At 45.0% G+C, this 27,832-nt stretch overlaps 1 protein-coding gene across 3 annotated transcripts in view; it reads left to right on the forward strand.

Moving 5' to 3' along the window:
• The window catches only part of LOC311241077 (RNA binding protein fox-1 homolog 2-like), a 99,347-nt gene that overhangs the window by 32,640 nt on the left and 38,875 nt on the right, over positions 1-27,832 (forward strand). For all 3 annotated transcript variants that reach the window (XM_084329756.1, XM_084329757.1, XM_084329758.1), the window contains 4 exons: positions 16,450-16,656; positions 16,953-17,123; positions 21,004-21,057; positions 21,948-22,040. In XM_084329756.1, coding sequence (XP_084185882.1) covers positions 16,450-16,656; positions 16,953-17,123; positions 21,004-21,057; positions 21,948-22,040 — 525 coding nt within the window. The remainder of the gene's footprint in view (positions 1-16,449; positions 16,657-16,952; positions 17,124-21,003; positions 21,058-21,947; positions 22,041-27,832) is intronic.

The raw sequence follows: 27,832 nt of genomic DNA on the forward strand, positions 1-27,832 counted from the left end.
CTTACAGTGGTGGCAGAGAGGGGTATAAAATCAGAATAATCCCTGGCAGATAAAGGGTTAATTATGCTCGTCCCCTTCTTGACCACCTGGTCCGTCCAGAGAGAACATGGGTCTCTCTGTTTTACTCCAATTATTTTGGAGCACACTTTCACTATGTACTGTAGGCTGTTCCTATCTTTAATGGACAGGCCACTGAACCAGCAGATAAAAGAAAAAGTTAGGAGGCTCAATAAAATAACTATAAAAAGTGCTCAGGATCTTCGCACTAACATTAAAAGAGTTCAGCTTTCTCAGCAGGTAGATCCTCTGCTGACCTACATACATCTATGGATCGGGCCAAATCTCAATCCGGATTTAGTACCACCAGGCGTCCGTAACAGGGCAGCAAAGACCGTGAATTAAATCTACTATAATTAGTTACTTTTTTATAATGTAAAAATCTGATTGAGTTTTTTAGACGTTCACAGAAAGGTAAGGAAACAAACTATGTTCTATTTTATGGCAATAACATTCAGGTTTGTTCGACCCGTGAGATATAATCACAAAAATAACGTCAGACTTTTTTGCTAATAATCTTTTCAGAGAGGCTGGTGTGAGCTAGGTAGTGTAGTTTTATGAAATTTCTATGTCCATCGAAAGCCCTGGGTCTTCTCTGTTTTAGGACTACAACGTTTTCATGACTCGTTATTCCCTCGCGTCTAATTCATCCGGTTTCCGCCGGGATGCGCCGAGATATTTATAAACTCATATTTTGCTAATAACACTTAAAATCATTGGTAAACAAATGTAGTGTTGAAAATATACACGTTGACTGCTGTTTTGATAGGGTTAGGGTCTTTAGTCTTGGCTACATTTGAAAGAGAAACGCAACATTAATTAATAGGGATAGGGACTACGTTTATCTATTTATGGCGTGGAATTAATCTCGTACCGGTACCGGACCCGCTCAGGCTTAAGGGGTTAAACCAAACACGCACACACACATTTGTTACTACCAGTATGCTACAAGCTCCTTCTCTCATGGTATATAGCAGGGGTTCTCTAACTTTTTTATACCACGACCCCATTTTATTTATGATTTCTTTTGGCGATCCCACACACGCATCGCGTAATTTCAACGTGGAATTAAGGAATATCAAAATAAAAGAACACGTTGTTGAACTTGATCATGCATATTTATTAGAACGATGTTGCCAGAAGAAATATAGATTTATTATTTTATTTTATTTGCCAATGCACAACCCCACTTTGGGTCGCAACCCGTAGTTCGAGAACCGCTGGTATATAGACACACACACACACACACACACACACACACACACACACACACACACACACACACACACACACACACACACACACACACACACACACACACACACACACACACACACACACACACACACACACACACACACACACACACACACACACACACACACACACACACACACAGGGTCAGGATGTCAAGGTTTGAGCATCTGTGCCCTAGGAGCTGATTTGTCAGAAGGCTTTGGTGGAATCTCCTTAGACCTCTTAAAACTATAGCACGTACACCCCTCCCTCTCTTTCTCTCTCTCTCTTTCTCCCTCTCTTTCTTTCTCTCTCTTCCTCTCTCTCCCTCTCTCTCTTTCTCTCGCTCCCTCGATTTCCATCTCTTTCTCTAGCTATGCTCTTTCTCTTCTCTCCAGCCAAATGGTGGATGGGGGTAGATGGGGGGGGTGGGGGGGTGGGGGGGGGGGGGGGGTTAAGGAGGTGAGCAATTCCAAGTGTGAAAGCACTTTGAGGGTGACATTCCACCAGGCCATCACACCCATGAGCAAGGCAACAGAGAGGTTAAGATAATGTTATTGCACTTGTTTAAGTCCACAGCTCAATGCATCAGCTATGGATGTAGGCCTATATACACAGGTCCAGAAGTGCTTCAGCATCAGTCCTGACACAGGCCCTGCCAGCCATTAGTGTCATCTGTATATTTTAGACCAGTTAATCCACTCTCCCATATTATCTCCACACGCCTGGGTAACCAGCAAAAGGAATTTGGAATAGCGGGACCCCACCCAAGACTTTCACCCTCGTGTGTGTGTGTGTGTTAGAGATAGATGCAAGTTCATGGCACAGACATACAGTTTCAGTCGTACCCGTTTCTGCATGTTTAGCACTAAGACACGCTGCATGCTACACAAACACACGCTGCATACACGCTGCATGCTACACAAACACACACGCTGCATACACGCTGCATGCTACACAAACACACACGCTGCATACACACGCTGCGGCTGCATGCTACACAAACACACACGCTGCATACACACGCTGCATGCTACACAAACACACACGCTGCATACACACGCTGCATGCTACACAAACACACACGCTGCATACTACTTCACACAAGGTGGACGCTGGACGTACACCTGAGACAAGACAACTAGTTCATATGGTATTGGATCAGTTTGGGAAATCTGTTTGTGGTTGGCCTGTCTGTCTGATATTGGTTATGAATAGGCACATAACACTGCACAGTCACTCAGTTTCAAATACCGATTCTTCTGACTGATGTGGTGCACATTGCAGTACAGTTGTGCAGTGTTGTACAGTGCAGTATAGTTGCGTACTAGTACAGTTATGCAGTGTAGTTGTGTAGTGCAGGAGAGTTGTGCAGCAGAGTTGTGTAGTTATGCAGGGCTGGTGATGCTGCTTCATCTGCACACACTGTACCCTAACCTAGACTAGACCAGACCAGACTGCTGCAGTAAATCACACTGTACCCTAACCTAGACCAGACCTAGACTAGACTGCTGCAGTAAATCACACTGTACCCTAACCTAGACCAGACCTAGACTAGACTGCTGCAGTAAATCACACTGTACCCTAACCTAGACTAGACTAGACCTAGACTAGACTGCTGCAGTAAATCACACTGTACCCTAACCTAGACCAGACCTAGACTAGACTGCTGCAGTAAATCACACTGTACCCTAACCTAGACCAGACCTAGACTAGACTGCTGCAGTAAATCACACTGTACCCTAACCTAGACTAGACTAGACCTAGACTAGACTGCTGCAGTAAATCACACTGTACCCTAACCTAGACCTAGACTAGACTAGACCAGACTGCTGCAGTAAATCACACTGTACCCTAACCTAGACCTAGACCAGACTAGCCTGCTGCAGTAAATCACACTGTACCCTAACCTAGACCTAGACTAGACTAGACCAGACTGCTGCAGTAAATCACACTGTACCCTAACCTAGACCTAGACCAGACTAGCCTGCTGCAGTAAATCACACTGTACCTTAACCTAGACCTAGACCAGACTAGCCTGCTGCAGTAAATCACACTGTACCTTAACCTAGACCTAGACCAGACTAGCCTGCTGCAGTAAATCACACTGTACCCTAACCTAGACCAGACCAGACTGCTGCAGTAAATCACACTGTACCCTAACCTAGACCTAGACCAGACTAGCCTGCTGCAGTAAATCACACTGTACCTTAACCTAGACCAGACCAGACTGCTGCAGTAAATCACACTGTACCCTAACCTAGACCTAGACTAGACTGCTGCAGTAAATCACACTGTACCCTAACCTAGACCTAGACTAGACTGCTGCAGTAAATCACACTGTACCCTAACCTAGACCTAGACTAGACTGCTGCAGTAAATAACCTAGACCTAGACTAGACTGCTGCAGTAAATCACACTGTACCCTAACCTAGACCTAACCTAGACCTAGACTAGACTGCTGCAGTAAATCACACTGTACCCTAACCTAGACCTAGACTAGACTGCTGCAGTAAATCACACTGTGACTGTACCATAACCTAGACCAGACTGCTGCAGTAAAATACAGGCCTTAATTGCCACTGGTTTGGCTGAAATGTACGTTTATTCTCCCCAGTGATTATGTGGAAAGTGTTTGTCATTGTCTCCTCCACCCTGCAGCTCTCCTCTAGTAGCACTATGGGCTGCCTGTGGGTTGAGCAGAGCACAAACATTGTGTGTTGAGCAACAATGCAGCAACAGTATAAACATGATGATGAAGGCTTCAATCCAGTGATGATCCAGTATATACCGGGATGGAAAGAGTAGCCAAATACTATTTTTTTTTTCTCTACTCTAGTTAATTTATTTACCAGCCACTTTGGCAGGCAATAAATCAGCATTTGGTGCTTCTCCTCTATTCTAAAATGATGTGTGGTTGGTTAACTATCCAAGATGTCAGTTGGTTGCCAGTGTCACCAGTTGCTAGTGGACAAAAGAAAAAGGTCAGGGGTTTTTGGACATTTTACCCATGTGTACAAATTACACAAAGAAATTGTCTAGTAAAACTTCCAACAATTAAACAATTATTTTAAAATGTATTACAATGTACAACAATTATTCAGAGAAACATAAACATTCTGACAGAGGGCCAACACCATGGAGAATGTGGTATCTGTGCACTGATGGTTAGGAAAAAATAATGATTGTTTCATTAATCATCACTGAGGTAAATGTGATGATATATTGTGATATAGATTCCAGGTGATACCGGCCAGCCCTGGGTATTGTCTCTGGTGGTGCTCAGCTAAAGCAGTGGTTTGTTGTAGTGAGACGATATCATTAGAGTCCTGGGTTGAAACTGATCAGAGCCCTGAGCATTGATCCACAAATCCCTTTGGCTTCTGTGATTTAGGCTCGGGAGGGACTTGGTTTGAATGTAACGGCAACATGGAGTGATGGGCAGTGGTTTTTATGATCATTTGATTCATTCTCCTGAGTATCTCAATGGGTCAGTGACAAAGCTGTACCAGTGTGACATATACAAGGAAGTGCTATTTTTAGCTGTATTTAATTGTTTCTTTGACTTTGGAGTCCAAACCAAAGCCCTCCTTCCCCTGGCGAACTTCAAGCATACCAAGACGGCATGTGGCAATTTGTCAGGGACAAATTTCTCCCGGCCAAGACACAGCTAGATTTTATGCTGCTATGATAAGCTCATCTGACATGGTGACCATCGTGAAAGACAAGAATATTGTGTAGTCTGATCAGGGAACAAAATAAGTACCAGCCAACCGCCAATGGCTGGTAAAAAATCTGCCTGGCTGGTAGTTCTCACAACGGGTCAAATGCATCTAACATGCATTGCATCGTCGCCATTCCTTTATGCCCACATCGCCCAAAATGAACGTTATGTTAGCGTAAGCTAACAAGCTAATCCTGATCAGCGGCAGAGCCATAGAGAACAGCAGACAGTGTGGACTGGGGAAAGGGAAATGGGGGGGGGGGGCACTCTCCCTTTCTCTGTGTGTGCGTGCGTTTGGAAAGACGATGAAGTCACTAGTCAGGACTCAGGAGAGGAGTATATTGTAGTAAACTGAGGATTACTGAGGATGCACAGTCTAGATAATGTTGATATTCAAATATAAAAAGGTTTCGAGAGGAGTGGAAGTTTGAAGACAGACTAGACTACAATATGATGCGGGGGTGGTGAGTTGAAACAGTGTGTGTGTCCCCGACCCCACTTCTATGTTTCAATAAATTATTTGCATTTAAAACTATTAACGCTGACTCATTCCTTCAGTCCACTCAAAATTATGCTAATATTCCTTATGTTGTTTATGATATTAATTGAAAATAGCATATGAGAGTATTATATAGTAATAATAACACATGGCGATATACTAAAAAGCTATTTTGAATTTTTGGCTGGTAAAAAATCTGCCTGGCTGGTAGTTTTTAAAATCTACCAGCCAAATGGCTGGTAAGTCAAAAAGTAAATTTTGTTCCCCGAGTCTGATCCCAGCATTAGACGCATAACAGTATCTGCTGCATAAACACTACATTAGGGCTGCACGATTTTGGGAAATAATCGAATTGCGATTTTTCGGACAGATATTGCGATTACATTTGCGATTATAATATATTTTTTTAAGCAGCCCCACAGAGGTTTATTGTAAAATGCGGCTTGCATCTGGCCTACGCGGTGGGTCTGTTCGGGACACAGAGTCTGAAAATGTTTCTTTTTACCTGGGAATCGATACCGGTACGGTACCCAACGGTACCTTTTTTTCTGTACTTTACTCTCCCTCTCTGAAGTCTAAACTTCACAACACACAATCTAAAACCCCTTACCTCCCTCTCCCAAACTGTTCCTACAACAATTTTTTTATGTTGCATGATCATGTATATTTATTTTGTATTATATTTTTTTTTGTGTTTTTAAATATCAACATTATCTGGCAATCCTCAGTAAATACTATCAAACTCCTCTGATGAGACGCGTGCACACACACACACACACACACACACACACACACACACACACACACACACACACACACACACACACACACACACACACACACACACACAGAAAAGGAGAATGGCTTAATAAATGATTTTAGAATACTTCAGCTAATGAAGTTAAATGTTTATTATCATCAACTATCCAGTTCGTTTTTATAGTGCAACGTTTTTCTACCTTTCTACATTAATTGAATCAGTAGAGAGAGATTTTTTTTTATTGCAGGCTTGACGATTTTTAATTGCATCATTTCAGATTTCGATTAAAAATCAATTAATCGTTCAGCCCTACACTACATGCATAAATATATACTGTCATCACCAATCAACATTTGCATGCTTCCCATCTTACAACAAGCCATATACATCATCACATGTAAGTGTACAGTACAAGCCATATACATCACATGTACATACAACATACAGTACAAACAGCATTACAAGACATACGTCATAAAGGTGGTGAACGTGGTGCAGGCCACGAGAGAGGAGGCTGTCAGGGTGAGCATGAGGATGATCAGAAGTGTCAAAAGCAGCCATGCTGTGTGTCCCAGGAGTCAGCGGGGAGGTTGTTAGCTGTGACAGACAGGCTGACTGCAGCCTAATAGCCGTGTACTCTGGGCTGATGGGAAGAGAGATGAAAGGGAGATGGTAGCCTTGCTTTTAGGGCGCAAATTACGACGCGGATCCCGTTCATTTTCCGTGAGCGTTTCGGAGGAGGCAGCGACCGGCCTCTCCCCCTTCATCCGGCAGTAATTACCCGTTGCTTATTTGACGCCTCTCTGTGGCTCTGGGTGACTGCTTTTATATCTAAAGGTTATTTTAAGGCGGGGAAACGTGGTGAAGGTAGTTAAAAGGGAGGTTCACCCCAAATTAAAAATAAAACAAAAAAACATATTTTCCCTCTTGGATAGTGCTATTTATCCATTTGTCAGGAAAGAGGACTTTTTTTGTATTGAATTGTATTATTATTTTTATTTTGGGTGAACTTCCCCTTTAAGCCTTTGTTGTCCATTGCTTAAAAACGTAGAGGCAAATTTTTTTTTAATGTCGAGCACTTCAACATGGTAGCTTTGCCTTTAAATTGAACTGCTAGATGTCTTTCTGCTTCATGTGACTTCAGGCTCTTGGGGATGCACCTCCGTGGGCCAACCCTTGTAAAACGACTGTCTTCATTTCATTGATTAGGGATTCAGCACAGAGGTGACCTTATAAGGAGATGGGCGGGACTTTTCAGAGCAGCAGAGGGTTCCCAGTGGGTGTAGGTGGGGGAGGGGGGGGTCCAACGTCTGGCTTTCATCAAGTGTGGCAGGCCAGAACGAAGAAGGGAGAGCGAAGAAGCTAAGGATGAGGGTAAAGGGAGGCACACTTACCTCTCCAGCCAGAGAAAAGAAAGACGGATCGCAGTGACTGGAGAAAGGGAAGAACGGCTGAACACAGTACTTTGTCTTGAGCCAAAGGCAGCCGTGTGTAAAGAGAGACCCATAGATTACGTTAATCAATAGGTTAAATCTTATGAATCTAGTGGTTATTATGAGCAGGTCAAATGTAGTCGGTTGCTGATGTGGGCCTCTCCATTCTGTTGCTCGCCTGTGTTGTGGTTCCAGCTTGTTGACTGACTCATAATGAGCTGTTAGACACAGACTCACGCTTGAAGGGTTTGCAGTGAAAGGCCTCCCTTCCCTTCATCCTCTTGTTGTATGGAAAAAACATATGGTGTCTCAGGTAACATGACTGTACTACCGCCGCTGGGGGGGGGGGGGGGGGGGGGTCTGTGTGTGTGTGTGTGCGGATGAATAGGTCCTTCACCAGATGGTCGTTTATTTTGCTGGGTAATTTCAGACTGATGGTTTCTACACAGCCATATTGTCAGATTAGACTCTAGATCTGCTGTGCATTTGATCCAGCTCTCTTGCTTCAGAACCTCTCACTCACCATATGCTGTGTGTTAATTCATAGCCCTGTAGTGTCATTCCATTTGACACATATCAAAGCCCAGTCCCCTTATCTCAGATGGAAAATCTGGTCTAGAAGGTTTATGATACGAACAAAACAAAGTTACCCTAATAAAGCATTATTTTCCACTCTCTCTCTCTCGCGCTCTCTCTCTCGCCCTCCCCCCATAAACCCCCTTCACTAATGCAGCATAACATTATTTTCCATATTGTATTTCACTCTCACTCTCTCTTTCTCTCTCTCTCTCCTTCCTTTTTCTCTTTCCTTTCTCTCTTTCCTTTCTCTCTCTCCTCTCTCTCTCCTCTCTCCTCTATCTCCTCTCTCTCTCTTTATTTCTCTCTCTCTGACTATAATATGCTACCATATAGGGCATTGCTCCTCCATAGTCTTGTGTGTCAGGATGGAATGCCTGTGTTGACTTTTGACCAATGGATGTACTGTGCCTGGCCACAGTAGTACTATACCACTCATCTCATGTATAAAGTTACCCCACTAGTAGCCTAGCCACTACCTTAATAACCCAAGACACCCTATGTCTGTGTGTCTCCGTTATTCATGTCACTCTGTACCATACACCATCTAAATGGATCTTTAGATAACTACCAGCTACCCTTCACATGTTTTCAAGACACACGCACGCACGCACGCACGCACGCACTCACTCACTCACTCACTCACTCACTCACTCACTCACTCACTCACTCACTCACTCACTCACTCACTCACTCACTCACTCACTCACTCACTCACTCACTCACTCACGCACACTAGGGGTGCAAACATGTATGTATGCATGTAAACAATGAGCCTAAATCAAAACTTTACAAACTAAGAAAATGATAATCAAAAATAGTTTTGTAGGTCTAAAAGTCACTGTATTGGAAACTGGAAAGTGACCATCTTGGACTCACCACATCTGTGGGCATCTGTCAGGCTACGTATTAACCTCTATATAGCATTATATGCTGCCAGGCTACGTAATACGTATTAACCTCTATATAGCATCATTATGCTGCGCCACATTGATTCTAGCACACAATTATCGTAGATCAAACTGTGTCAAAGCGTGTAGCTAATCGATACACACACACATCAGTGTGAACACGGCAGTACACTCTTGCAACAGAGGTGTTGAACAGTCTGTGATGAACACGTCACCAGTACACTCTTGCAACAGAGGTGTTGAATAGGGATGCCCCGATCATGTTTTTTGCCACCGATCACCGATCGTCGTGAGCCATATCGGCCGATACCGATCCGATACCGATCGTTTTTGATTAAAAAGAAATTAAAATTTATTTTATATAATTTTTTTTTTTTTTTTTTTTTATAAAATATATATATTATATAATTAGACTTGTACTTGTATTATCTGCGAGACATCGCCACCACGCAACAAGTCAAAATGCTCGCTATCTCCACTGTCTGTGTGTACATACTCTGCTTTGATCAAATCACATTCGGCTCTGCAGATTTACCCTAGGCTCTGCAGATATACCCTACTCCCTCAGCTATCCCCGTTAATGACTGCGACGCAAGCCGGGCTTCGAATATGCATCGAATGAGTGTTATAAGACATTGATATCAGGAGCTGTCTGTAGCTACTGCTAGCCGGAAATATAACGTTAAGACAACGCCTCAGTGAACTATTTAGTTGAATGGGACATTTCGTTTTGAACAGTGAGCTAAGCTAACGTGAGCTAACAGAGGTAACATACACTAGTACTAGATAACTAGACTATTGCTGGAGCATTTGTTGATATCAGGAGCTATCAGTAGCTAGCCGGCTAGATACCGTTCAGTTAGACAATGCCTCATCATGTATTAAACTAAAAGTGAATAGTTGACTGGGTCATTTTGTAGCGGTAGCTAACGTTAGCTCATGGAGGTCCCTTCCCACTAGACTAGACTAGACCCGTGTTTACATGCGTGCGGGAGGAGCTGGAGGAGGAGCAGAAGACGCGCAGCACTGTGTGCAGCTCCCGGTGTCTGAGACAGAACTCAGCGAGTGAGATCTGTTTTGACGATCGGCGAAAATAAAACAGTAACGATAGCTAGGTAGCTAACGTTAGCTCAGGTCGAATGCACTATCTAGACTCAGCAGAGGAGCCGCCTCCTCTGTGTTTACAAACTCTACACGGGTGCGGGCGGGGCTAGGGAGGAGGAGCAGTTTGCAGGTCCTGTGCGTCTGAGACAAGCGAGTGAGATATCCACTTGATCAGTTTCCGCGATCGGCGAATATGACTCATTATCGGAATTCCCCGATCGCATATTTATACTGAATATCGGCCGATAACGATCGGTGGCCGATCGATCGGGGCATCCCTAGTGTTGAACAGTCTGTGATGAACACGTCACCAGTACACTCTTACAACGGATGTGTTGAACAGTCTGTGATGAACACACCAGTACACTCTTACAACAGATGTATAGAGTAGGAATGCTGCTGGATCACAGACCAGGGAGACAACAGAAAGTCTTCTTTAATGGCAGCTTTTCAAAAAGGAATCTCATTAACTGGGGGGTTCCACAAGGAAGCTGCCTAGGGCCTTTGTTATACTCCATCTTTACCAATGATTTACCGTTGGGTGTAAAAAATGTTAAAACAATTATGTATGCTGATGACACAATATTATACAGTGCAGCTACATCAGAGCAAGCTGTAACTGACACCTTAACACTATCAGTGCCGACCTTGTTTACCTTTTTACCCTGTTGAATGCCATCATCCACTTCAATGTTAGCGTTAAAAACGCCTAATCTATGTTTAAAATTATGACTGCGTCTAATCTGCCCGTCGCTTATCAATGACTTGTTTGCAGTCAACATTGTCGAAACGGATTGTTTTTTAATCTGTTCATATCATTTTTATAGCATTTCGAAAAGCTATTGATTGGCTGCTGTAAATATATATTCCAGGCTGCTTTCCGTCTCGCGATCAGATCCCTCTTGATCAGACGGCTCGCCAGCACAATGGAGCCAGTTGGCTCCACCTCTACTGATCTACAGATCCCAGGTCAGTCTAATTGACTGACCTGCAGTTACACAGGGATAGACGATAGGGGGCGCTTTTTCCCCATCTGAGCACCTGTAGGGGCTGCTGTACCAACGGGAGACTCGGTTGATGAAATATGAATTCAGATCGCTAATAAAAAAATCAAACGACATTTGTCGTCGTCGGCACTCAACAGGGGGGGGGGGGGGGGGGGGCTGATAAAACGACAATTGTCGTGGCTGGCATTCAAAGTGTTAAACAGCGCCTTAACAGACATTTATGAATGGATTGACTGCAACAAGTTGGTGTTAAAGTATCTCGACAAAGGCAATTGTGCTTGGATCTAGACACATGTTGGGCATGTATCCTCAGTTAGAACTGTCAATTGGCACCACACAAATTGAACAAGTGAACACAATAAAACTTCTCGGAGTTACTATTGATAGCTCTTTATCTTGGTCTAAACATATCAATAATATCCCATTAAAATGGGAAGTGGAATTTTTCATTAAGAATGATTCATTCTTTGGTTTTGTCTCACTTAGAATACTGCCCTGTTATCTGGTCGTCGGCTACAAAATCGAATTTGAAAAAGTTGCAGGTTGCTCAGAATAAAGCGGCTCGTCTGGCACTAGGCTGTTCATACAGGACATGTATTGGTTTTATGCATAGCTTGGCTAATGGTTGAAAATAAAATATCTGTGAGTCTTCTAATGCTACTGCGGAACATTATAAGCACTGGTAAGCCATTTAGCTTGGCTCATCAGTTGCAAATGACTTCTGAACATGGTTACAACACTAGAGGGGCTGCTTCTGGTAACATCAGAACAAAAACCGCACCAAAATCAAATTTTCTCAAAGTCTGTTCTAGCAGCAGGGAAAACAATTCGGTCGGAATTGATACCATATCTTGAGAGTGTTAGAGACCACAGGGTTATCTGTGAATTTTGAGACAGTAAGGCCATGTCCAGACTAAAACTATTTCGGTCGTATCGGGCAAAGTATTTGATCGTTTGCACCTTTCAGCCACACGGAACTGCGTTCTGGCAGCCTGAAGACCCTACTTTCTGATACCAGCTCCCAGAGTGCACAATTCTGAAGACGCCCCCCATTGCGTCACCATCTTTACAAGTAGGGATGCCCCGATCACGTTTTTTGCCACCGATACCGATCACCGATCGTCGTGAGCCATATCGGCCGATACCGATCCGATACCGATCGTTTTTGATTAAAAGAAATTAAAATGTATTTTATTTATATATATATATATATTTTTTTTTATAAAATATATATATTATATAATTAGACTTGTACTTGTATTATCTGCGAGACATCGCCACCACGCAACAAGCTCCACTGTCTGTGTGTACTCTAGTAGCCTCCAGCTACAGCCAGGATTCTCCGGAGCTGCAGCTGGACCTATACTCGAGTAGCCTCGAGCTACGGCCAGGATTCTCCGGCGCTGCACCTGGACCCTATTGGTATAACGTTACTTAACTGTGCTCAGCAAGCCCTCAGCTCGAATACGCATCGAATCAGTGTTATAAGACATTGATATCAGGAGCTATCTGTAGCTACTGCTAGCCGGATATATAACGTTAATACAACGCCTCAGTGAATTATTTAGTTCAATGGGACATTTCGTTTTTAACAGTGAACTAACTTGCGCTAACGTGAGCTAACAGGTATCATACCTACCTACTATACTTGCTAGAGCGTTTGTTGATGTCAGGAGCTATCGGTAGCTGGCCGGCTAGATACCGTTCGGTTAGACAATGCCTCATCATGTATTAAACTAAAAGTGAATAGTTGACTGGGTCATTTTGTAACGGTAGCTAAGCTAACGTTAGCTCCGGGAGACGCGTCACGCCGTCCTCCTGTGTCTCACTAGACTAGACCCGTGTTTACATGCGTGCGGGAGGGGCTGGACTCGAGAGCAGACGCCGCACCACCGGTGTCTGAGACAGAACTCAGCGACAGCGACTGAGATCGGGTTTGACGATCGGTGAAACTAAAACATTATCTCCGATCACCGATCGCATATTTATACTGAATATCGGCCGATAACGATCGGTGGCCGATCGATCGGGGCATCCCTATTTACAAGCGATAGGCGTCTTCTCCTGAGCCGATGACGCGATAGCCCACCTCTCCCTTACCCTGCATGTGCAAACTCTCAGCCAACATCACAACAACAATGGCATGTACAGTGTTTGTGTGGGTGTGGGTGTGTGAGAGAGAGAGACCAATAGCAACACACCCTTTGGTGGCTGACAACAGGCTGCTGCCTGTCTCTGGCCTTGCGTGTTCCAACACGTCAAGTGAAGCCTTTGATTTAACTCGGCTGGTGTATGCTTAGGCCTAACGCAATGCATTTTTAATGGCCTATCTTCTGTTTTATATAGGCTTTTGATGGTTCCACTTTTTTATCACCAGGCTAGTGAGGCTACAGACACCGCAACGAATCCAAAACACAATCGACTCCCACAGATTCCCTCCCAACATACGCTCTGCATCGCCTCGGAGCATGAAAGAGGATGAGGTGTCTAGATCTTTCCATCCCGTTTTTTGGATTAGGCCAAGTTCTGCCGTCCTCTTTATCTCTGGGGCCCAGACCCTACGAGCTGTCCATCTTCAACCATCTCACGGTCTACACGTAGCCCCAGCTGGCTTCACAGCCTCTGTCTGTGGCCTTGTTACTGCAGCTCATGAACTGTGTGCAGTCAAGCTATAGGATTAGACACAGAGGTAGAGCGAGGTAGAGACACAGGGAGAAGGAGAGGGAGAGAGAGGGACTCAGAGAGAGAGAGAAGGGGGGGAGAGAGATGGAGCTCATTTGCTTTACTGCACCACAGCTTGGTTACTCTGGCTAATTAAAAAGAGTGTCTGGAGACTGCATGTCTCCTTGCCTTAGACCCAGGGAAAACCCAGCCCATCCCAGCTCAGACTCAGCCCAGCCCGACTCAGCCCAGCGTAATGGTTAAGAGATGGATACTGACTGGGTGCTCAGTGTCATCATCATGCCTGGCCCTCAGGGGTGGAGCTGTTTTACCCTTCCGTTACCTCATTTACCCGGTTTCTCTCTCTCTCAGCGTATACTTTTATCGCTTTCCTTCTCAATCTTTCTCTCGACTGCAAAGGAAGTTATTTGTGGAAGTTATCACTGTGTGTGTGTGTGTGTGTGTGTGTGTGTGTCTGTGTGTGTGTGTGTGTGTGGTCGAACGTGTCCTGCTCGCGTGAATATTTTAGGCAACCAACTTGTGTTTAGCGTTTCTCTGATTGGCCAATACGCCCATGTGACCACGGCAGCGCGAGAGAGCGGCAGCGCGGAAATAGGCTGTCTATTGCCATTCTCTAAGTCAAACTCTAACCTTAACGAGCTCCTTAACAGCGCCTAAACTTAACCCTTCTAACCTTAAGCAACTCCGAAACAATGCCTAACCTTAACCAACTCCGAAACAATGCCTAAACTTAACCGGCGAAATGAATGCACGTTAAAAAATATTGCCATTCTCTAAGTCAAACTCTAACCTTAACCAGCTCCTTAACAGCGCCTAAACTTAACCCTTCTAACCTTAAGCAACTCCGAAACAATGCCTAACCTTAACCAACTCCGAAACAATGCTTAAAGTTATGCCTAAACTTAACGGCGAAAGAATGCGAATGCACGGAAAAAAAAAAAAAATTGAAGGGATTCGAACTAGCCAGCAACGAGCCGTAGGATCCACAGCCATGCAGCTTTGCCAATTGAGCTATTTCTGGATACTGAATAAGGGGCGGTTACTGGCATATAATGAGCTCCGCTCTGCTGCTGCCGCGGGGGCGTGGCTAGACGCAAGTTGGGCGTGGTTAGACACAAGTTGGTTGCCTTTAATATTTAGGCGTCCTGCTCACTGCTGCTCACAACGAGTATCTAGTTGTGTGGGGGCTGGCACTAACACACTAATAGCTGGCCCATGTTCATACGGTAGGTGATACTGCCACCTGGCGAGATTCGATCGTTATTGCAATTCCAACGTAGGCAGATGTGCCAGATGGCTCCGGCTGAGTGTTTATAACAGGGATCAAAGGAAAAATATCAAAGGATCTAAAAACGAGTATACTCGTTATTGGCACTCAACGCTTGGCGGCGAAACACGAGTATACTCGTTAATGGCGCCCAATGAGTTAAAGACGGGGACAATGGTAATGGTGAGAAGTAAAAATGAGACTGGTATGGTCCTTTTTAAAACGACATGGATTCACAAAACACAGCTGATTCACAAAGCCTCTGAATTATAGATGCCATCTAAAAGTAGCAGCGAGAGCATAGCAACACCTGCTCATCACAGTATATGCTGGCGTGGTGCATGCAGGTCTGATTTTTTTATCCCATTATTTACCCCTCCGTCCAGCAAGCGCCTCTTGTATCTCAAACACTGTATCAAATTTTCTAACTGTGAATTATAGATGTGTTTGTTGTAAATATTTCATGGTGGGCCAACTGTCAACACATGCCTGACAGAGATATGGAGGGAGGGAGGGAGGGAGGGAGGGAGGGAGCAGGAGGATGAGAGAGGGAGAGTAGGAGGAAGAGAGTAACTGAGGGGGGAGTAGAGGGAAGAGAGAGGGAGTAGAGGGAAGAGAGGGGGAGTAGCGGGAAGAGAGGGAGTAGAGGGAAGAGATGGGGAAGAGAGAGGGAGTAGAGGGAAGAGAGGGAGTAGAGGGAAGAGAGGGGGAGTAGGAGGAAGAGGGAGTGGGAGGGAGAGAGATGGAGTAGGAGGAATAGAGAGGGGTTAAGAGGAATATAGAGAGACAGTAGGAGGAACAGAGACAGACTAGGAGGAATATAGAGACTGAGTAGGCGGAACAGAGAGACAGAGTAGGAGGAACAGAGACGGAGTAGGAGGAACAGAGACGGAGTAGGAGGAATAGAGAGACTGAGTAGGAGGAATAGAGAGACTGAGTAGGAGGAATAGAGAGACTGAGTAGGAGGAATAGAGGTAGGGAGGGAGTGTATAGTAGGCATGGGAGGGAGTGACTGGAGTGGCAGTAGGAAGGCGAGAAAGTGAAATTTAATAGCAGGTATTTTAACGCCCTGCTCATTCTATCCATCCATGTGCCAACGCCACTGTAAAAGACACCTACCATAATATTAAGCTGTCTGTCTCCTCCTCTCCTCCCCCCCCCCCCCCCCCCCCCCCCCCCCCTTCCCCTTGCAGGGTTCTCAAGATTCGACAGGGGGACAGGAGGGTTTGGTGGCCCCACCCTTTGCAGTGTTCCCCCCACCGCCCCCTCCTCAGAATGGGCTGCCAGGGTCAGAGTTTGCCTCCGGGGCTCCTCTGTTTGGGGCTGGGGGCCAGGGAGCGGCGGAGGCCGCGGCTGGAACTAACGGATCCCCCACCACCAATAATAACAACAACAACAACGTAAGCATGTCACATCAAGTGTTCATATGGTCTACTTAGGTTTGTTTAGTGGTGGTGTTATCAGTTAGTCTGGTGTGTATGTTTAGCTGTTACAGTGTTTGTTGTTAGTGGAGGGTCGTCATGTTGAGGGTTGGATGTTGTGTTTCTCATGCATATTCCTAATGATGATGATGTATTACATTTATAGACACTACATGAACCACCTGCCATTTCTCTCTTGCTCTCTCTCTCTCTCTCTCTCTCTCTCTCTCTCTCTCTCTCTCTCTCTCTCTCTCTCTCTCTCTCTCTCTACACAGGGTAAGACAGAGGAGTCGTCCCAGGTGGAGGCGATCGGCCAGTGCAGTGCAGTAGTGGCAACAGGAGGGGGGTCCGTGGGGGACTCATCCGAGAAAGGCACTCCCAAACGCCTCCACGTCTCCAACATCCCCTTCCGCTTCCGGGACCCCGACCTGAGGCAGATGTTTGGGGTGAGGAGCTGGTGGGGGGGGGTTGTCGTTTTAAGCAGGATCAATGAATCGGTATAAACCCCCTGGGCTGTAATGGATGGGCTGGCCATGTTCGGGAGGGGGACGACAATAGACCACACTAACAAAGAAAATAAATGCTCAAGGGTATGTTTCTGGTCCTCTGTGAGGGTCAGTTAGCGATATGTGTCACTGTTTCTAGTCCTCTGTGAGGGTCAGTTAGCGATATGTGTCACTGTTTCTGGTCCTCTGTGAGGGTCAGTTAGCGATATGTGTCAGTGTTTCTAGTCCTCTGTGAGGGTCAGTTAGCTATATGTGTCAGTGTGTTTCTAGTCGTCTGTGAGGGTCAGTTAGCGATATGTGTCACTGTTTCTGGTCCTCTGTGAGGGTCAGTTAGCGATATGTGTCAGTGTTTCTAGTCCTCTGTGAGGGTCAGTTAGCTATATGTGTCAGTGTGTTTCTAGTCCTCTGTGAGGGTCAGTTAGCGATATGTGTCACTGTTTCTAGTCGTCTGTGAGGGTCAGTTAGCTATATGTGTCACTGTTTCTAGTCCTCTGTGAGGGTCAGTTAGCTATATGTGTCAGTGTGTTTCTAGTCGTCTGTGAGGGTCAGTTAGCTATATGTGTCCGTGTGTTTCTAGTCCTCTGTGAGGGTCAGTTAGCGATATGTGTCCGTGTGTTTCTAGTCCTCTGTGAGGGTCAGTTAGCTATATGTGTCCGTGTGTTTCTAGTCCTCTGTGAGGGTCAGTTAGCGATATGTGTCCGTGTGTTTCTAGTCCTCTGTGAGGGTCAGTTAGCTATATGTGTCCGTGTGTTTCTAGTCCTCTGTGAGGGTCAGTTAGCGATATGTGTCACTGTTTCTAGTCGTCTGTGAGGGTCAGTTAGCTATATGTGTCACTGTTTCTAGTCCTCTGTGAGGGTCAGTTAGCGATATGTGTCCGTGTGTTTCTAGTCCTCTGTGAGGGTCAGTTAGCGATATGTGTCCGTGTGTTTCTAGTCCTCTGTGAGGGTCAGTTAGCGATATGTGTCACTGTTTCTAGTCCTCTGTGAGGGTCAGTTAGCTATATGTGTCAGTGTGTTTCTAGTCCTCTGTGAGGGTCAGTTAGCGATATGTGTCACTGTTTCTAGTCCTCTGTGAGGGTCAGTTAGCTATATGTGTCAGTGTGTTTCTAGTCCTCTGTGAGGGTCAGTTAGCTATATGTGTCCGTGTGTTTCTAGTCCTCTGTGAGGGTCAGTTAGCTATATGTGTCACTGTTTCTAGTCGTCTGTGAGGGTCAGTTAGCTATATGTGTCAGTGTGTTTCTAGTCCTCTGTGAGGGTCAGTTAGCTATATGTGTCCGTGTGTTTCTAGTCCTCTGTGAGGGTCAGTTAGCGATATGTGTCCGTGTGTTTCTAGTCCTCTGTGAGGGTCAGTTAGCTATATGTGTCCGTGTGTTTCTAGTCCTCTGTGAGGGTCAGTTAGCTATATGTGTCACTGTTTCTAGTCCTCTGTGAGGGTCAGTTAGCGATATGTGTCACCGTTTCTAGTCCTCTGTGAGGGTCAGTTAGCGATATGTGTCCGTGTGTTTCTAGTCCTCTGTGAGGGTCAGTTAGCTATATGTGTCCGTGTGTTTCTAGTCGTCTGTGAGGGTCAGTTAGCGATATGTGTCACTGTTTCTAGTCGTCTGTGAGGGTCAGTTAGCTATATGTGTCACTGTTTCTAGTCCTCTGTGAGGGTCAGTTAGCTATATGTGTCACTGTTTCTAGTCCTCTGTGAGGGTCAGTTAGCTATATGTGTCAGTGTGTTTCTAGTCGTCTGTGAGGGTCAGTTAGCGATATGTGTCCGTGTGTTTCTAGTCCTCTGTGAGGGTCAGTTAGCTATATGTGTCACTGTTTCTAGTCCTCTGTGAGGGTCAGTTAGCGATATGTGTCCGTGTGTTTCTAGTCCTCTGTGAGGGTCAGTTAGCTATATGTGTCAGTGTGTTTCTAGTCCTCTGTGAGGGTCAGTTAGCGATATGTGTCCGTGTGTTTCTAGTCCTCTGTGAGGGTCAGTTAGCGATATGTGTCCGTGTGTTTCTAGTCCTCTGTGAGGGTCAGTTAGCGATATGTGTCAGTGTGTTTCTAGTCCTCTGTGAGGGTCAGTTAGCTATATGTGTCACTGTTTCTAGTCCTCTGTGAGGGTCAGTTAGCTATATGTGTCCGTGTGTTTCTAGTCCTCTGTGAGGGTCAGTTAGCGATATGTGTCACTGTTTCTAGTCCTCTGTGAGGGTCAGTTAGCTATATGTGTCACTGTTTCTAGTCCTCTGTGAGGGTCAGTTAGCTATATGTGTCCGTGTGTTTCTAGTCCTCTGTGAGGGTCAGTTAGCGATATGTGTCACTGTTTCTAGTCGTCTGTGAGGGTCAGTTAGCTATATGTGTCCGTGTGTTTCTAGTCCTCTGTGAGGGTCAGTTAGCGATATGTGTCAGTGTGTTTCTAGTCCTCTGTGAGGGTCAGTTAGCTATATGTGTCAGTGTGTTTCTGGTCCTCTGTGAGGGTCAGTTAGCGATATGTGTCAGTGTTTCTAGTCCTCTGTGAGGGTCAGTTAGCTATATGTGTCAGTGTGTTTCTGGTCCTCTGTGAGGGTCAGTTAGCGATATGTGTCAGTGTGTTTATAAGACGGAGAGGAAATGAAGGGACAACACTTGGTCATGGCTAGAAGGTATCTGCATTTTGTTTATTTGATTTTTCACCTTAAAAGTTTTTTATAAACCTAACCCTTACCTGAACCTCACTGGAGACCTCACACCCCACCTTAACCTAAAATAACCTTTGGTGATCATCAGTTGTCCACATTATGTCATTGATGTCTCCTAGCCACGACCACAAAGATTGGAGCAAAAGGGGGTAGAATAAAAATAAAGGGGGGGGGTGTTGGGATCTTATGGAAAAGGAGTTTACTTTGGTATAATAGTGACCTCTAGTGTCAAGCAGTAGTAAATCACCATCCCTTGTCAAAAGCCTTGAGTGCGTAATGATGTGTAGTATCAATGATCCTGATCCAAGTCAAATACTTCACAAGGAGCCTGAAACAGCTGAGCTGCGTGAAGTGCCTTCTAAACGGGGGCCTGTGTTGATCAACGTCTTATAGTAGGAGTTCTGGTCATATAGTGGCTTGTATACCTCATAGTCACGACCTGGGCACTGGTCCCAGGTCAGTATACCTCATAGTCCCAGATCAGTATACCTCATAGTCCCGACCTGAGCACTGGTCCCGGATCAGTATACCTCATAGTGATGACCTGAGCACTGGTCCCGGATCAGTATACCTCATAGTGATGACCTGAGCACTGGCCCTGGATCAGTATACCTCATAGTGATGATCTGAGCACTGGTCCCGGATCAGTATACCTCATAGTGATGACCTGAGCACTGGTCCCGGATCAGTATACCTCATAGTGATGACCTGAGCACTGGTCCCGGATCAGTATACCTCATAGTGATGACCTGAGCACTGGTCCCGGATCAGTATACCTCATAGTGATGACCTGAGCACTGGTCCCGGATCAGTATACCTCATAGTGATGACCCGAGCACTGGTCTCGGATCAGTATACCTCATAGTGATGACCCGAGCACTGGTCCCGGATCAGTATACCTCATAGTGATGACCCGAGCACTGGTCCCGGATCAGTATACCTCATAGTGATGACCTGAGCACTGGTCCCGGATCAGTATACCTCATAGTGATGACCTGAGCACTGGTCCCGGATCAGTATACCTCATAGTGATGACCTGAGCACTGGTCCCGGATCAGTATACCTCATAGTGATGACCTGAGCACTGGTCCCGGATCAGACGCGTTGATATATATGGGCCCAGGCTAGTGCCTCTTTTCTAATGTCTCATCTTTCCCGTTTTATTTGCAGCAATTCGGGAAGATCCTGGACGTGGAGATCATATTTAACGAGCGAGGTTCCAAGGTGAGTCAGGTCATGCGTATCTGCACCTAGTCGTTTCATATCCATGTTCACCAACCGCTTCGAGGGGAAAATCCACCCTGAAATATAATCAAACATATATTACTACTATAATGTAGCACAGCAAGTCTCCCTTTTTAAAGCTGAACACCAAGAGAGCCAAGATACCAGTGACGATGTCATCGAGAGACAAACCCTGGAGCTGCTCAGTAGACTGTAACTAGTGGAGCAACTCCTAGGACACCATGGCATCACCCCATGGTGATTCTACTGGGATATGGGTACATTTTTCTATTCTGAGCTGTAAGCCCTACATTTAAATTAAATCCATTTGCATGTTATGAGCCCAAAATAGTGGATCTCTAATGCAATTGTCAAGTGACACTTGACGACATCACAAATTCAAGCCATGATGCTCCGCCCTCCCATCTTTTGAGATTGTTTATTTACCTTTTTCATAGATCTTGATGTTGTTCAAGGTCAACGGAAACGGCACAATGTGCATTCTGTTTTAGGGTGGATTTCTCTCGGAACGTTTTGAGTTTAGTTCCCACTCCGCTGTGCTGCGGTGCGCTTGGCCTGCCGCTATCAACACGTGGCACAAAGGGAGTCGTTTTACAACACGGAGCAACCGCCTTATCGGATGAAAAACAAACACAGGGAATATTGTGATTCCGTCGTGGATATCTCCCTTCGGTCAACGTGTAGCCTGGCGGTGTCAAAAGGAGAAAAAAAACAGAAAAGACGCTCGGTGTACCCTGTGTTGTTTTTCCCCTTCCTTCTTCAACCCCTGCCGATGTACCCTCTGCTGTGTCCCCCCCCCCCCCCCCCTCTCTCTCTCTCTCTCTCTCTCTCCCTCCATCGACCCCTCTAACCTCTGCCCTGTACCACAGGGCTTTGGCTTTGTGACATTTGAGACCAGTGCTGATGCAGAGAAAGCCAGGGAGCGGCTCCACGGCACACTAGTGGAAGGTCGTAAGATTGAGGTAATTTTCCATTCCCTCTCCCTCTCTCCCCCTCTCTCTCGCTTGTCTTACCGTAGTGATTTTGCCTGACCACTGCCTCTGCTAGCTAGCTCCCATTCTCCCCTCACTGACGAACAGTGGCCCAGCACCCCTCCCCCCTCCCGCTGGTATCCCACCTGTCCTGTTCCTAGTTTTGAAATGTTGTCTTGTTTTTATTTCTTTGTGGTGGGTGAGGGGGTGCAAGAACACCATGCAAGGCATGCTGGGTGCTTTTCCTCGCCGCTGTTGTTTTGCTGGGGTTTGTGCTAAGCTCTGTTGCTTTTTGTCCTTTTCCCTTGTAGCTGCACTGATATTACAGCTTCTCCTACACCAATGAAAATCATGTTTTGTGTTTGGCACCGGAGGGCATGAGGAGTGCTGTGGAAAAGGACCATGCATGAAGACGGCTGTCACACACTCTTTCTTTTCTCCCCCCGCTCAGAAATCCATCCTCTTCTCTCTCTCTCTCCCCCCTCTCTCTTTCTCCCCCTCTCTTTCTCTCTCACTTTCTTTCTAGCTTTCTCCCTTTCTCTCTCTCTCTCTCTCTCTCTCTCTCTCTCTCTCTCTCTCTCTCTCTCTCTCTCTCTCTCTCTCTCTCTCTCTCTCTCTCTTACACACACTCTATCTTTCTCTCTCTCTCCCTGCACTGTGGTTAAGTGGTTGTGACAGGCTTAAGGCTGCTGGTGAAGACGCAGCATGCTGGGATTCACAGCAACGCATGCTTTCGCTCTCTATCACGCTCTCTTGCTCTCTATCTCTCTCTATCTCACTCTCTCTCTATCTCGCTCTCTCTCTCTCTCATACCAAACTATACTGTCAAAACCTTGCCATTTACCAGTTATGTTTGTTTATTTGATTTTGTTTTGTTTTTAAAGAAAACCAAAGCATGTGTTAAGTTTTATATGATTGTGGATCACATTGGGACAGATGCATGATGTTTATTTCAAATTATTTTTATATATTTTTTTCTTTGGGTGCTGCAGTCATCCTACCCATTCAATTGTAAGGTATCTAATGTGTGGAGCAGAGCTAATTTAAACCAACACCACCTGCATGGGCTTGCTGCGGTGTTTTCCTGCTCATGTGTGTGTGTGTGTCCAAGCGTCGGTCCCTGCATGATTTTATGAGACTAGCCGGAAACTCTGATTGGTTGCGTTCGTCTATATCTATCTAGTGTGGTAGTGAATGAATGACACTCCCCCCTCACATACACACACCTGCATCTACCAGTACGATACACCCCGCCCTGCCTCCTTCAGCCAATCAGCAAGCTGAATGGGTACTGTTATATAGGGGGGGCCCAATATACCCTTCATCAGTTGTGGCTCCTATTAATTCAATAACCTGTATTGTCCCTGGTGCTGCTGAAACCTCTTGACTTTCTCTGTTATGTCTGACAAAGATTTTGACCCTGTGTTGTGCATGATGTCATCTATGAAACACTTTTAATAATCTGCAGAAAGATCCTCTTCATTGTCACTGCTGCATGCATGTGTTCTGTTGTCTCTCATTGGTTGTGGAGGATGTGGTGTTATCACCTGCATGGTGGGCTTGTAGCAGAGTCTGTCAGGCCTATCTTTTTCTTTTCTCTCTCTCCATCTCCCTCTCTCTCGTTGTGTAAGTAGTGCATGGGCTAGACCTGACATGAAGGGATGATACAGGCTAAGTTGTTGTTTATTCACGCGTCTTTTTACCAGAAAAGGAAGGGCCGAAACATTTATTTTCTTGAAGCAAATGTTTTCTGGCGACTCTCTTTCTTGCAGACGTTGTTGCTGGTAACTCTGGCTTCCTTAACGGTCGTATAATTTCAGAGTTTGCTGAATGTTTTTGGTTGGAATCGGAGAGCAAAACAAAGCCGGGAAGTTGATACTATCAACCATATTTGAATTCAGAAACTCTGAAATATAAGTCCATTGTATGCTATAGTTTTACTTTGATGTTTTACCAGCGATTATTGTGAATCTTCCCTCAACGCTGACTTTGTGTAAATGTTCCACTAGCATGGGGTGTTGGTGTAGCCTACATGTGCATGGTTGGTTCAGTACGGTTCCCTTCTATAAGGCACAGCAGCAGAGCGGACGGTCGGATTTCCATCTTGCATGTGTATTTCTTCTTTTTTTTTTTTTACCTCTGCTATTTTGTGGAGTTAATTTGGGGTGATGGCACTGTTGTATTTAAGCTATTTAGTTGGCATGAAATTGTTTTGAACGTGGGTGTGTCCTCATAGTCTTGTTGCACAATGATGCGGGTGAACAGCTGAACATCTTTTGATAAAAATGTGTTTTAATGTTGTCTTTGTAGATGCAGGCTGGATTTAACTTGAATGCTGTTATCTATTATTCTTGGCCGACCGTTCGTTACCGCATGCCAGTGGGATTCTACTAGTGGATGACAGTCTCCTAGCTTACCTACCGCTAGTGTGCATGGATGTAGCCTACAGAGTATAGAGCAATAGAATTGTTGTCTTTTTTAAAAAGTGTTATTGTACTTCTCTTTGTCTGGATTAAAACTCTGCGCTTTGAAGAAGTCAGTTTCCTGTGCGCTTCCAATGTATCCATGTAAGTGGCCCAAATCCAGTTCACTTTGTGTCTTTACTACCTGCTGTCTGTGAGTTCATCTCATTTCCCGATGTGATTCTATATATGGAAGACTATAGAGACTAGAGATGTCCGATATTATAATAATATAAATATATATATAATATAATATCGAACATCCCTAATAGAGACCTATAGACACATACATATATATATATATATATATATATACAGTATACTATAGAGATCTATAGACCTATGATAATGAGGTCCTTTGTGTATCTGAGTTTGTACTCTCACACAAAACACACCTCCCTGCATCTCAGTTCATCTCCTTTTCTCTCTCTCTCTCTCTCTCTCTCTCTCTCTCTCTCTCTCTCTGTGTTTTGTGTGTGTCCTGATGTCAGCCTCCTATAAACGACAGGAAATCGTGTCATGCGCTCAAGCAGTAGAGAGACTAAGCCTAATATTTGTCCATCATTGACATTAACATCCGTTTGTCATTGACTACAGGCACTGGCTGTGGGATACCTCAAATTGCTGACACTTTAAAATGCCTTGAAACCCCTATATTATGTCCCTTTCTTTAAGAGATGCAGACTGACTATAGAGAGTCTATTAGTCTACCGTTGACTAACGCCTAATCTAGCTGTGTGTGTGTGCAGGGCTGGGCGATACTCCAAAAATATCATATCACAACATTTTTCCATTACAGTTTTTCTTTTAATAGTATAACACTATTTGATGGTTGTAATGTGTTTTTTAGTACAAATTATATCATAATCTTATAGTAAAAATCCATAACTTTGCATGGATCCATGACAGTATACCTCCCAGCCCTGTGTGTGTGTGAGTGTGCGCGCGTGTGTGTGCGTGTAATATGTGCATGTAGCTCTCTAGTGTGGTGGCCGTATGACTGGAAGTGATGGCTCCTCCGCGTCGCAGAGTTTTAGCCAGACATTTGAATGCAATAGCCTGTGTGTGAGTTGCAGTAAAGTTCTGCATGCGTTTGTCTCGTCAGCTGGGGGCTGTAATGGAGAAAGTCCTTCTCGTTATACTAACCGACCGTGTGTCTTACTGTTTCCTCTGCATGGATGTGTGTGTGAGATGGGAGGTGAGAAGTCGTGACTGACTGACTGACTGACTGACTTCAGTTCAGCCGGTCCTGCATGTCTTGACTATGGACCTTCTCACCCGCCTCACACCGCAGCCGGACTCTCCGCAGCCGGGGCACGACTTCAGCGCTCGCCGCCTCCGACCGCAGGAGTCACCTTGGCCTTTTTATAGCCATGTTTCTGGAATACCTTCATCTTCACTTTAATCGTTCAATTTCATACGATAGTGCCATTCTATTTGAGAGCACGTTTGAAGCGACAAGGAGTTGATTGGGCGTTTAATGGCTTTGAAATGGGCTGAGGTCTGTGCCCCAGTGCTCCCGGGGTGACGGCTGGCTGTCTGTGACGTCCTGGGCTTGGTCTGAAATCACAGGGGCCACGGTGGCTTGCATGACTGCTACAGAGAACGGTTTTATCTGTGAATGAAATGTCGGGATGGTGTGTCTGTCTGTGTGTGTGTTTAAGCATCCATGTGTATGTATGCACAATACATGTGTGCCAGTGTGTGAGGGTGAAAGAAAGGGTTAAAGAGAATTGCACTTTGCCCTCTCCAGCCCTCTGTGTGTCCTCCCCCCAGATAACTTCCCCCTCTCTTTCTTTCTCATCCCTCCATCCTCTTCATGCCAGTCAAGTTTGTCTTCCTTCTGTCTCCACCACTGTCTCCAACCCATGTCCATGCTCCTTTCCTTTTGTGTCATCTCTCACGTATGTGCACCTCTGTTCAATTGTCGTAGATTTTGTTGTGTATATTATTTCACATTATCGCTATATTTCCTTCTTTATTTACCCTTTCTTCACCATTATCCTTTGGCCTTTTTAAAAAATATATGTTTATTTTTTGTTAAATTTTACAACCTACAATATGCTCTTTTATGGTGACCTGTGTAACCAGTGGGAGTTCATGTATTTCTATTGGTGATCATTTACCAAATAAACCCCCACAGTCCAGACACCACTAAGCTAATGTAGCTGCTTTGGTCCTGTCATAGAGATAGGTGACCTGTTGTGTCCCTGCTCTCCCATTCTGACTGCTCCATTTTTAGAACCCTTTAGGCTATTATGTGGGGTAGTACAGGGGTGTCCACTGTCTCCATATTTCTTTTTTCTTCCTGGCTCTTGCTACTGTTATAGCACTTTTCAATGAATATTTAGCAAATTTGTGGGCTATATACAAGGATACCCACAATCTCCATACTCCTTTGTTGTAGCTCCAGGTCCACAAAGCAGTCCAGCCAGCGTGTCTGCTGGTCTGTGGCCCGCTGTGTAGCCTCCTCTTTCTTTCTTGTTCCCTCTCTCTCATATTCTGTTCTGAAACTGTAACACTGCTCTGCCACCTTATTATCTTCACTTTTTATTTCACATTGGGGGGATCTTTCTTTATTTTTCTTTAAGGGGTTATTTGTTCATTTATTTATTATATTCTTTCTGTTTCCCTGACGACTTCTGTGTGTTGTTGTCAGTCTCCACGGTAACCACTCGCTGTTTCTACGGCAACGGTAAGTTGTGTACAAATAACATCATCACTGATCTGATCTCCTCCACCTCAGCTTTTGAAATGGGCAGTTCTAGAGTAATTTCCAGTAATGTTGTAAATAGTAATGCATTTTAAGCCCCAACATTTTTTCATGCTCTTGATATAATATGCACATATTGATCAGATTTCAGCCTATATGCTTACATGGTAATGCCCATGCTATATCACAGGATGCTATTGATATAATGTGATTTTAAGATGCACATACAGTATCAGACAGAAATACAGACGGATGGACACAACATCTTTGGAAGGCCGCGGCCTCCAGTAATATCTGCTCCCTATGTCCTCTCCTCACCCTCCCCCCTCAATTAACACCTCCCTGGGAATGACCAAATGTAATCACCCTCCTCTCTGCAATGACACGGCTGTCCACAATCCATCCGATTAATTCTCCATTGGATATATAATAGTCACACAGGAATGATATTAAGCTATGGGCTCTGCTATGTTGTAATGTCCACAGTTGTTTTGAATGAATGCAACCACCAAGCTACAAGGCAAATCACACTCTTCTGCTTTTTGAGCTAATTTGTTCAGCTGACCTCCATACAGTTAGCCTACAGTGTACATTTAACAAATGTTAGC

This window comes from Notolepis coatsorum (genome assembly GCF_963971535.1).
Source record: "Notolepis coatsorum genome assembly, chromosome: 14".
NCBI lineage: Eukaryota > Metazoa > Chordata > Actinopteri > Aulopiformes > Paralepididae > Notolepis > Notolepis coatsorum.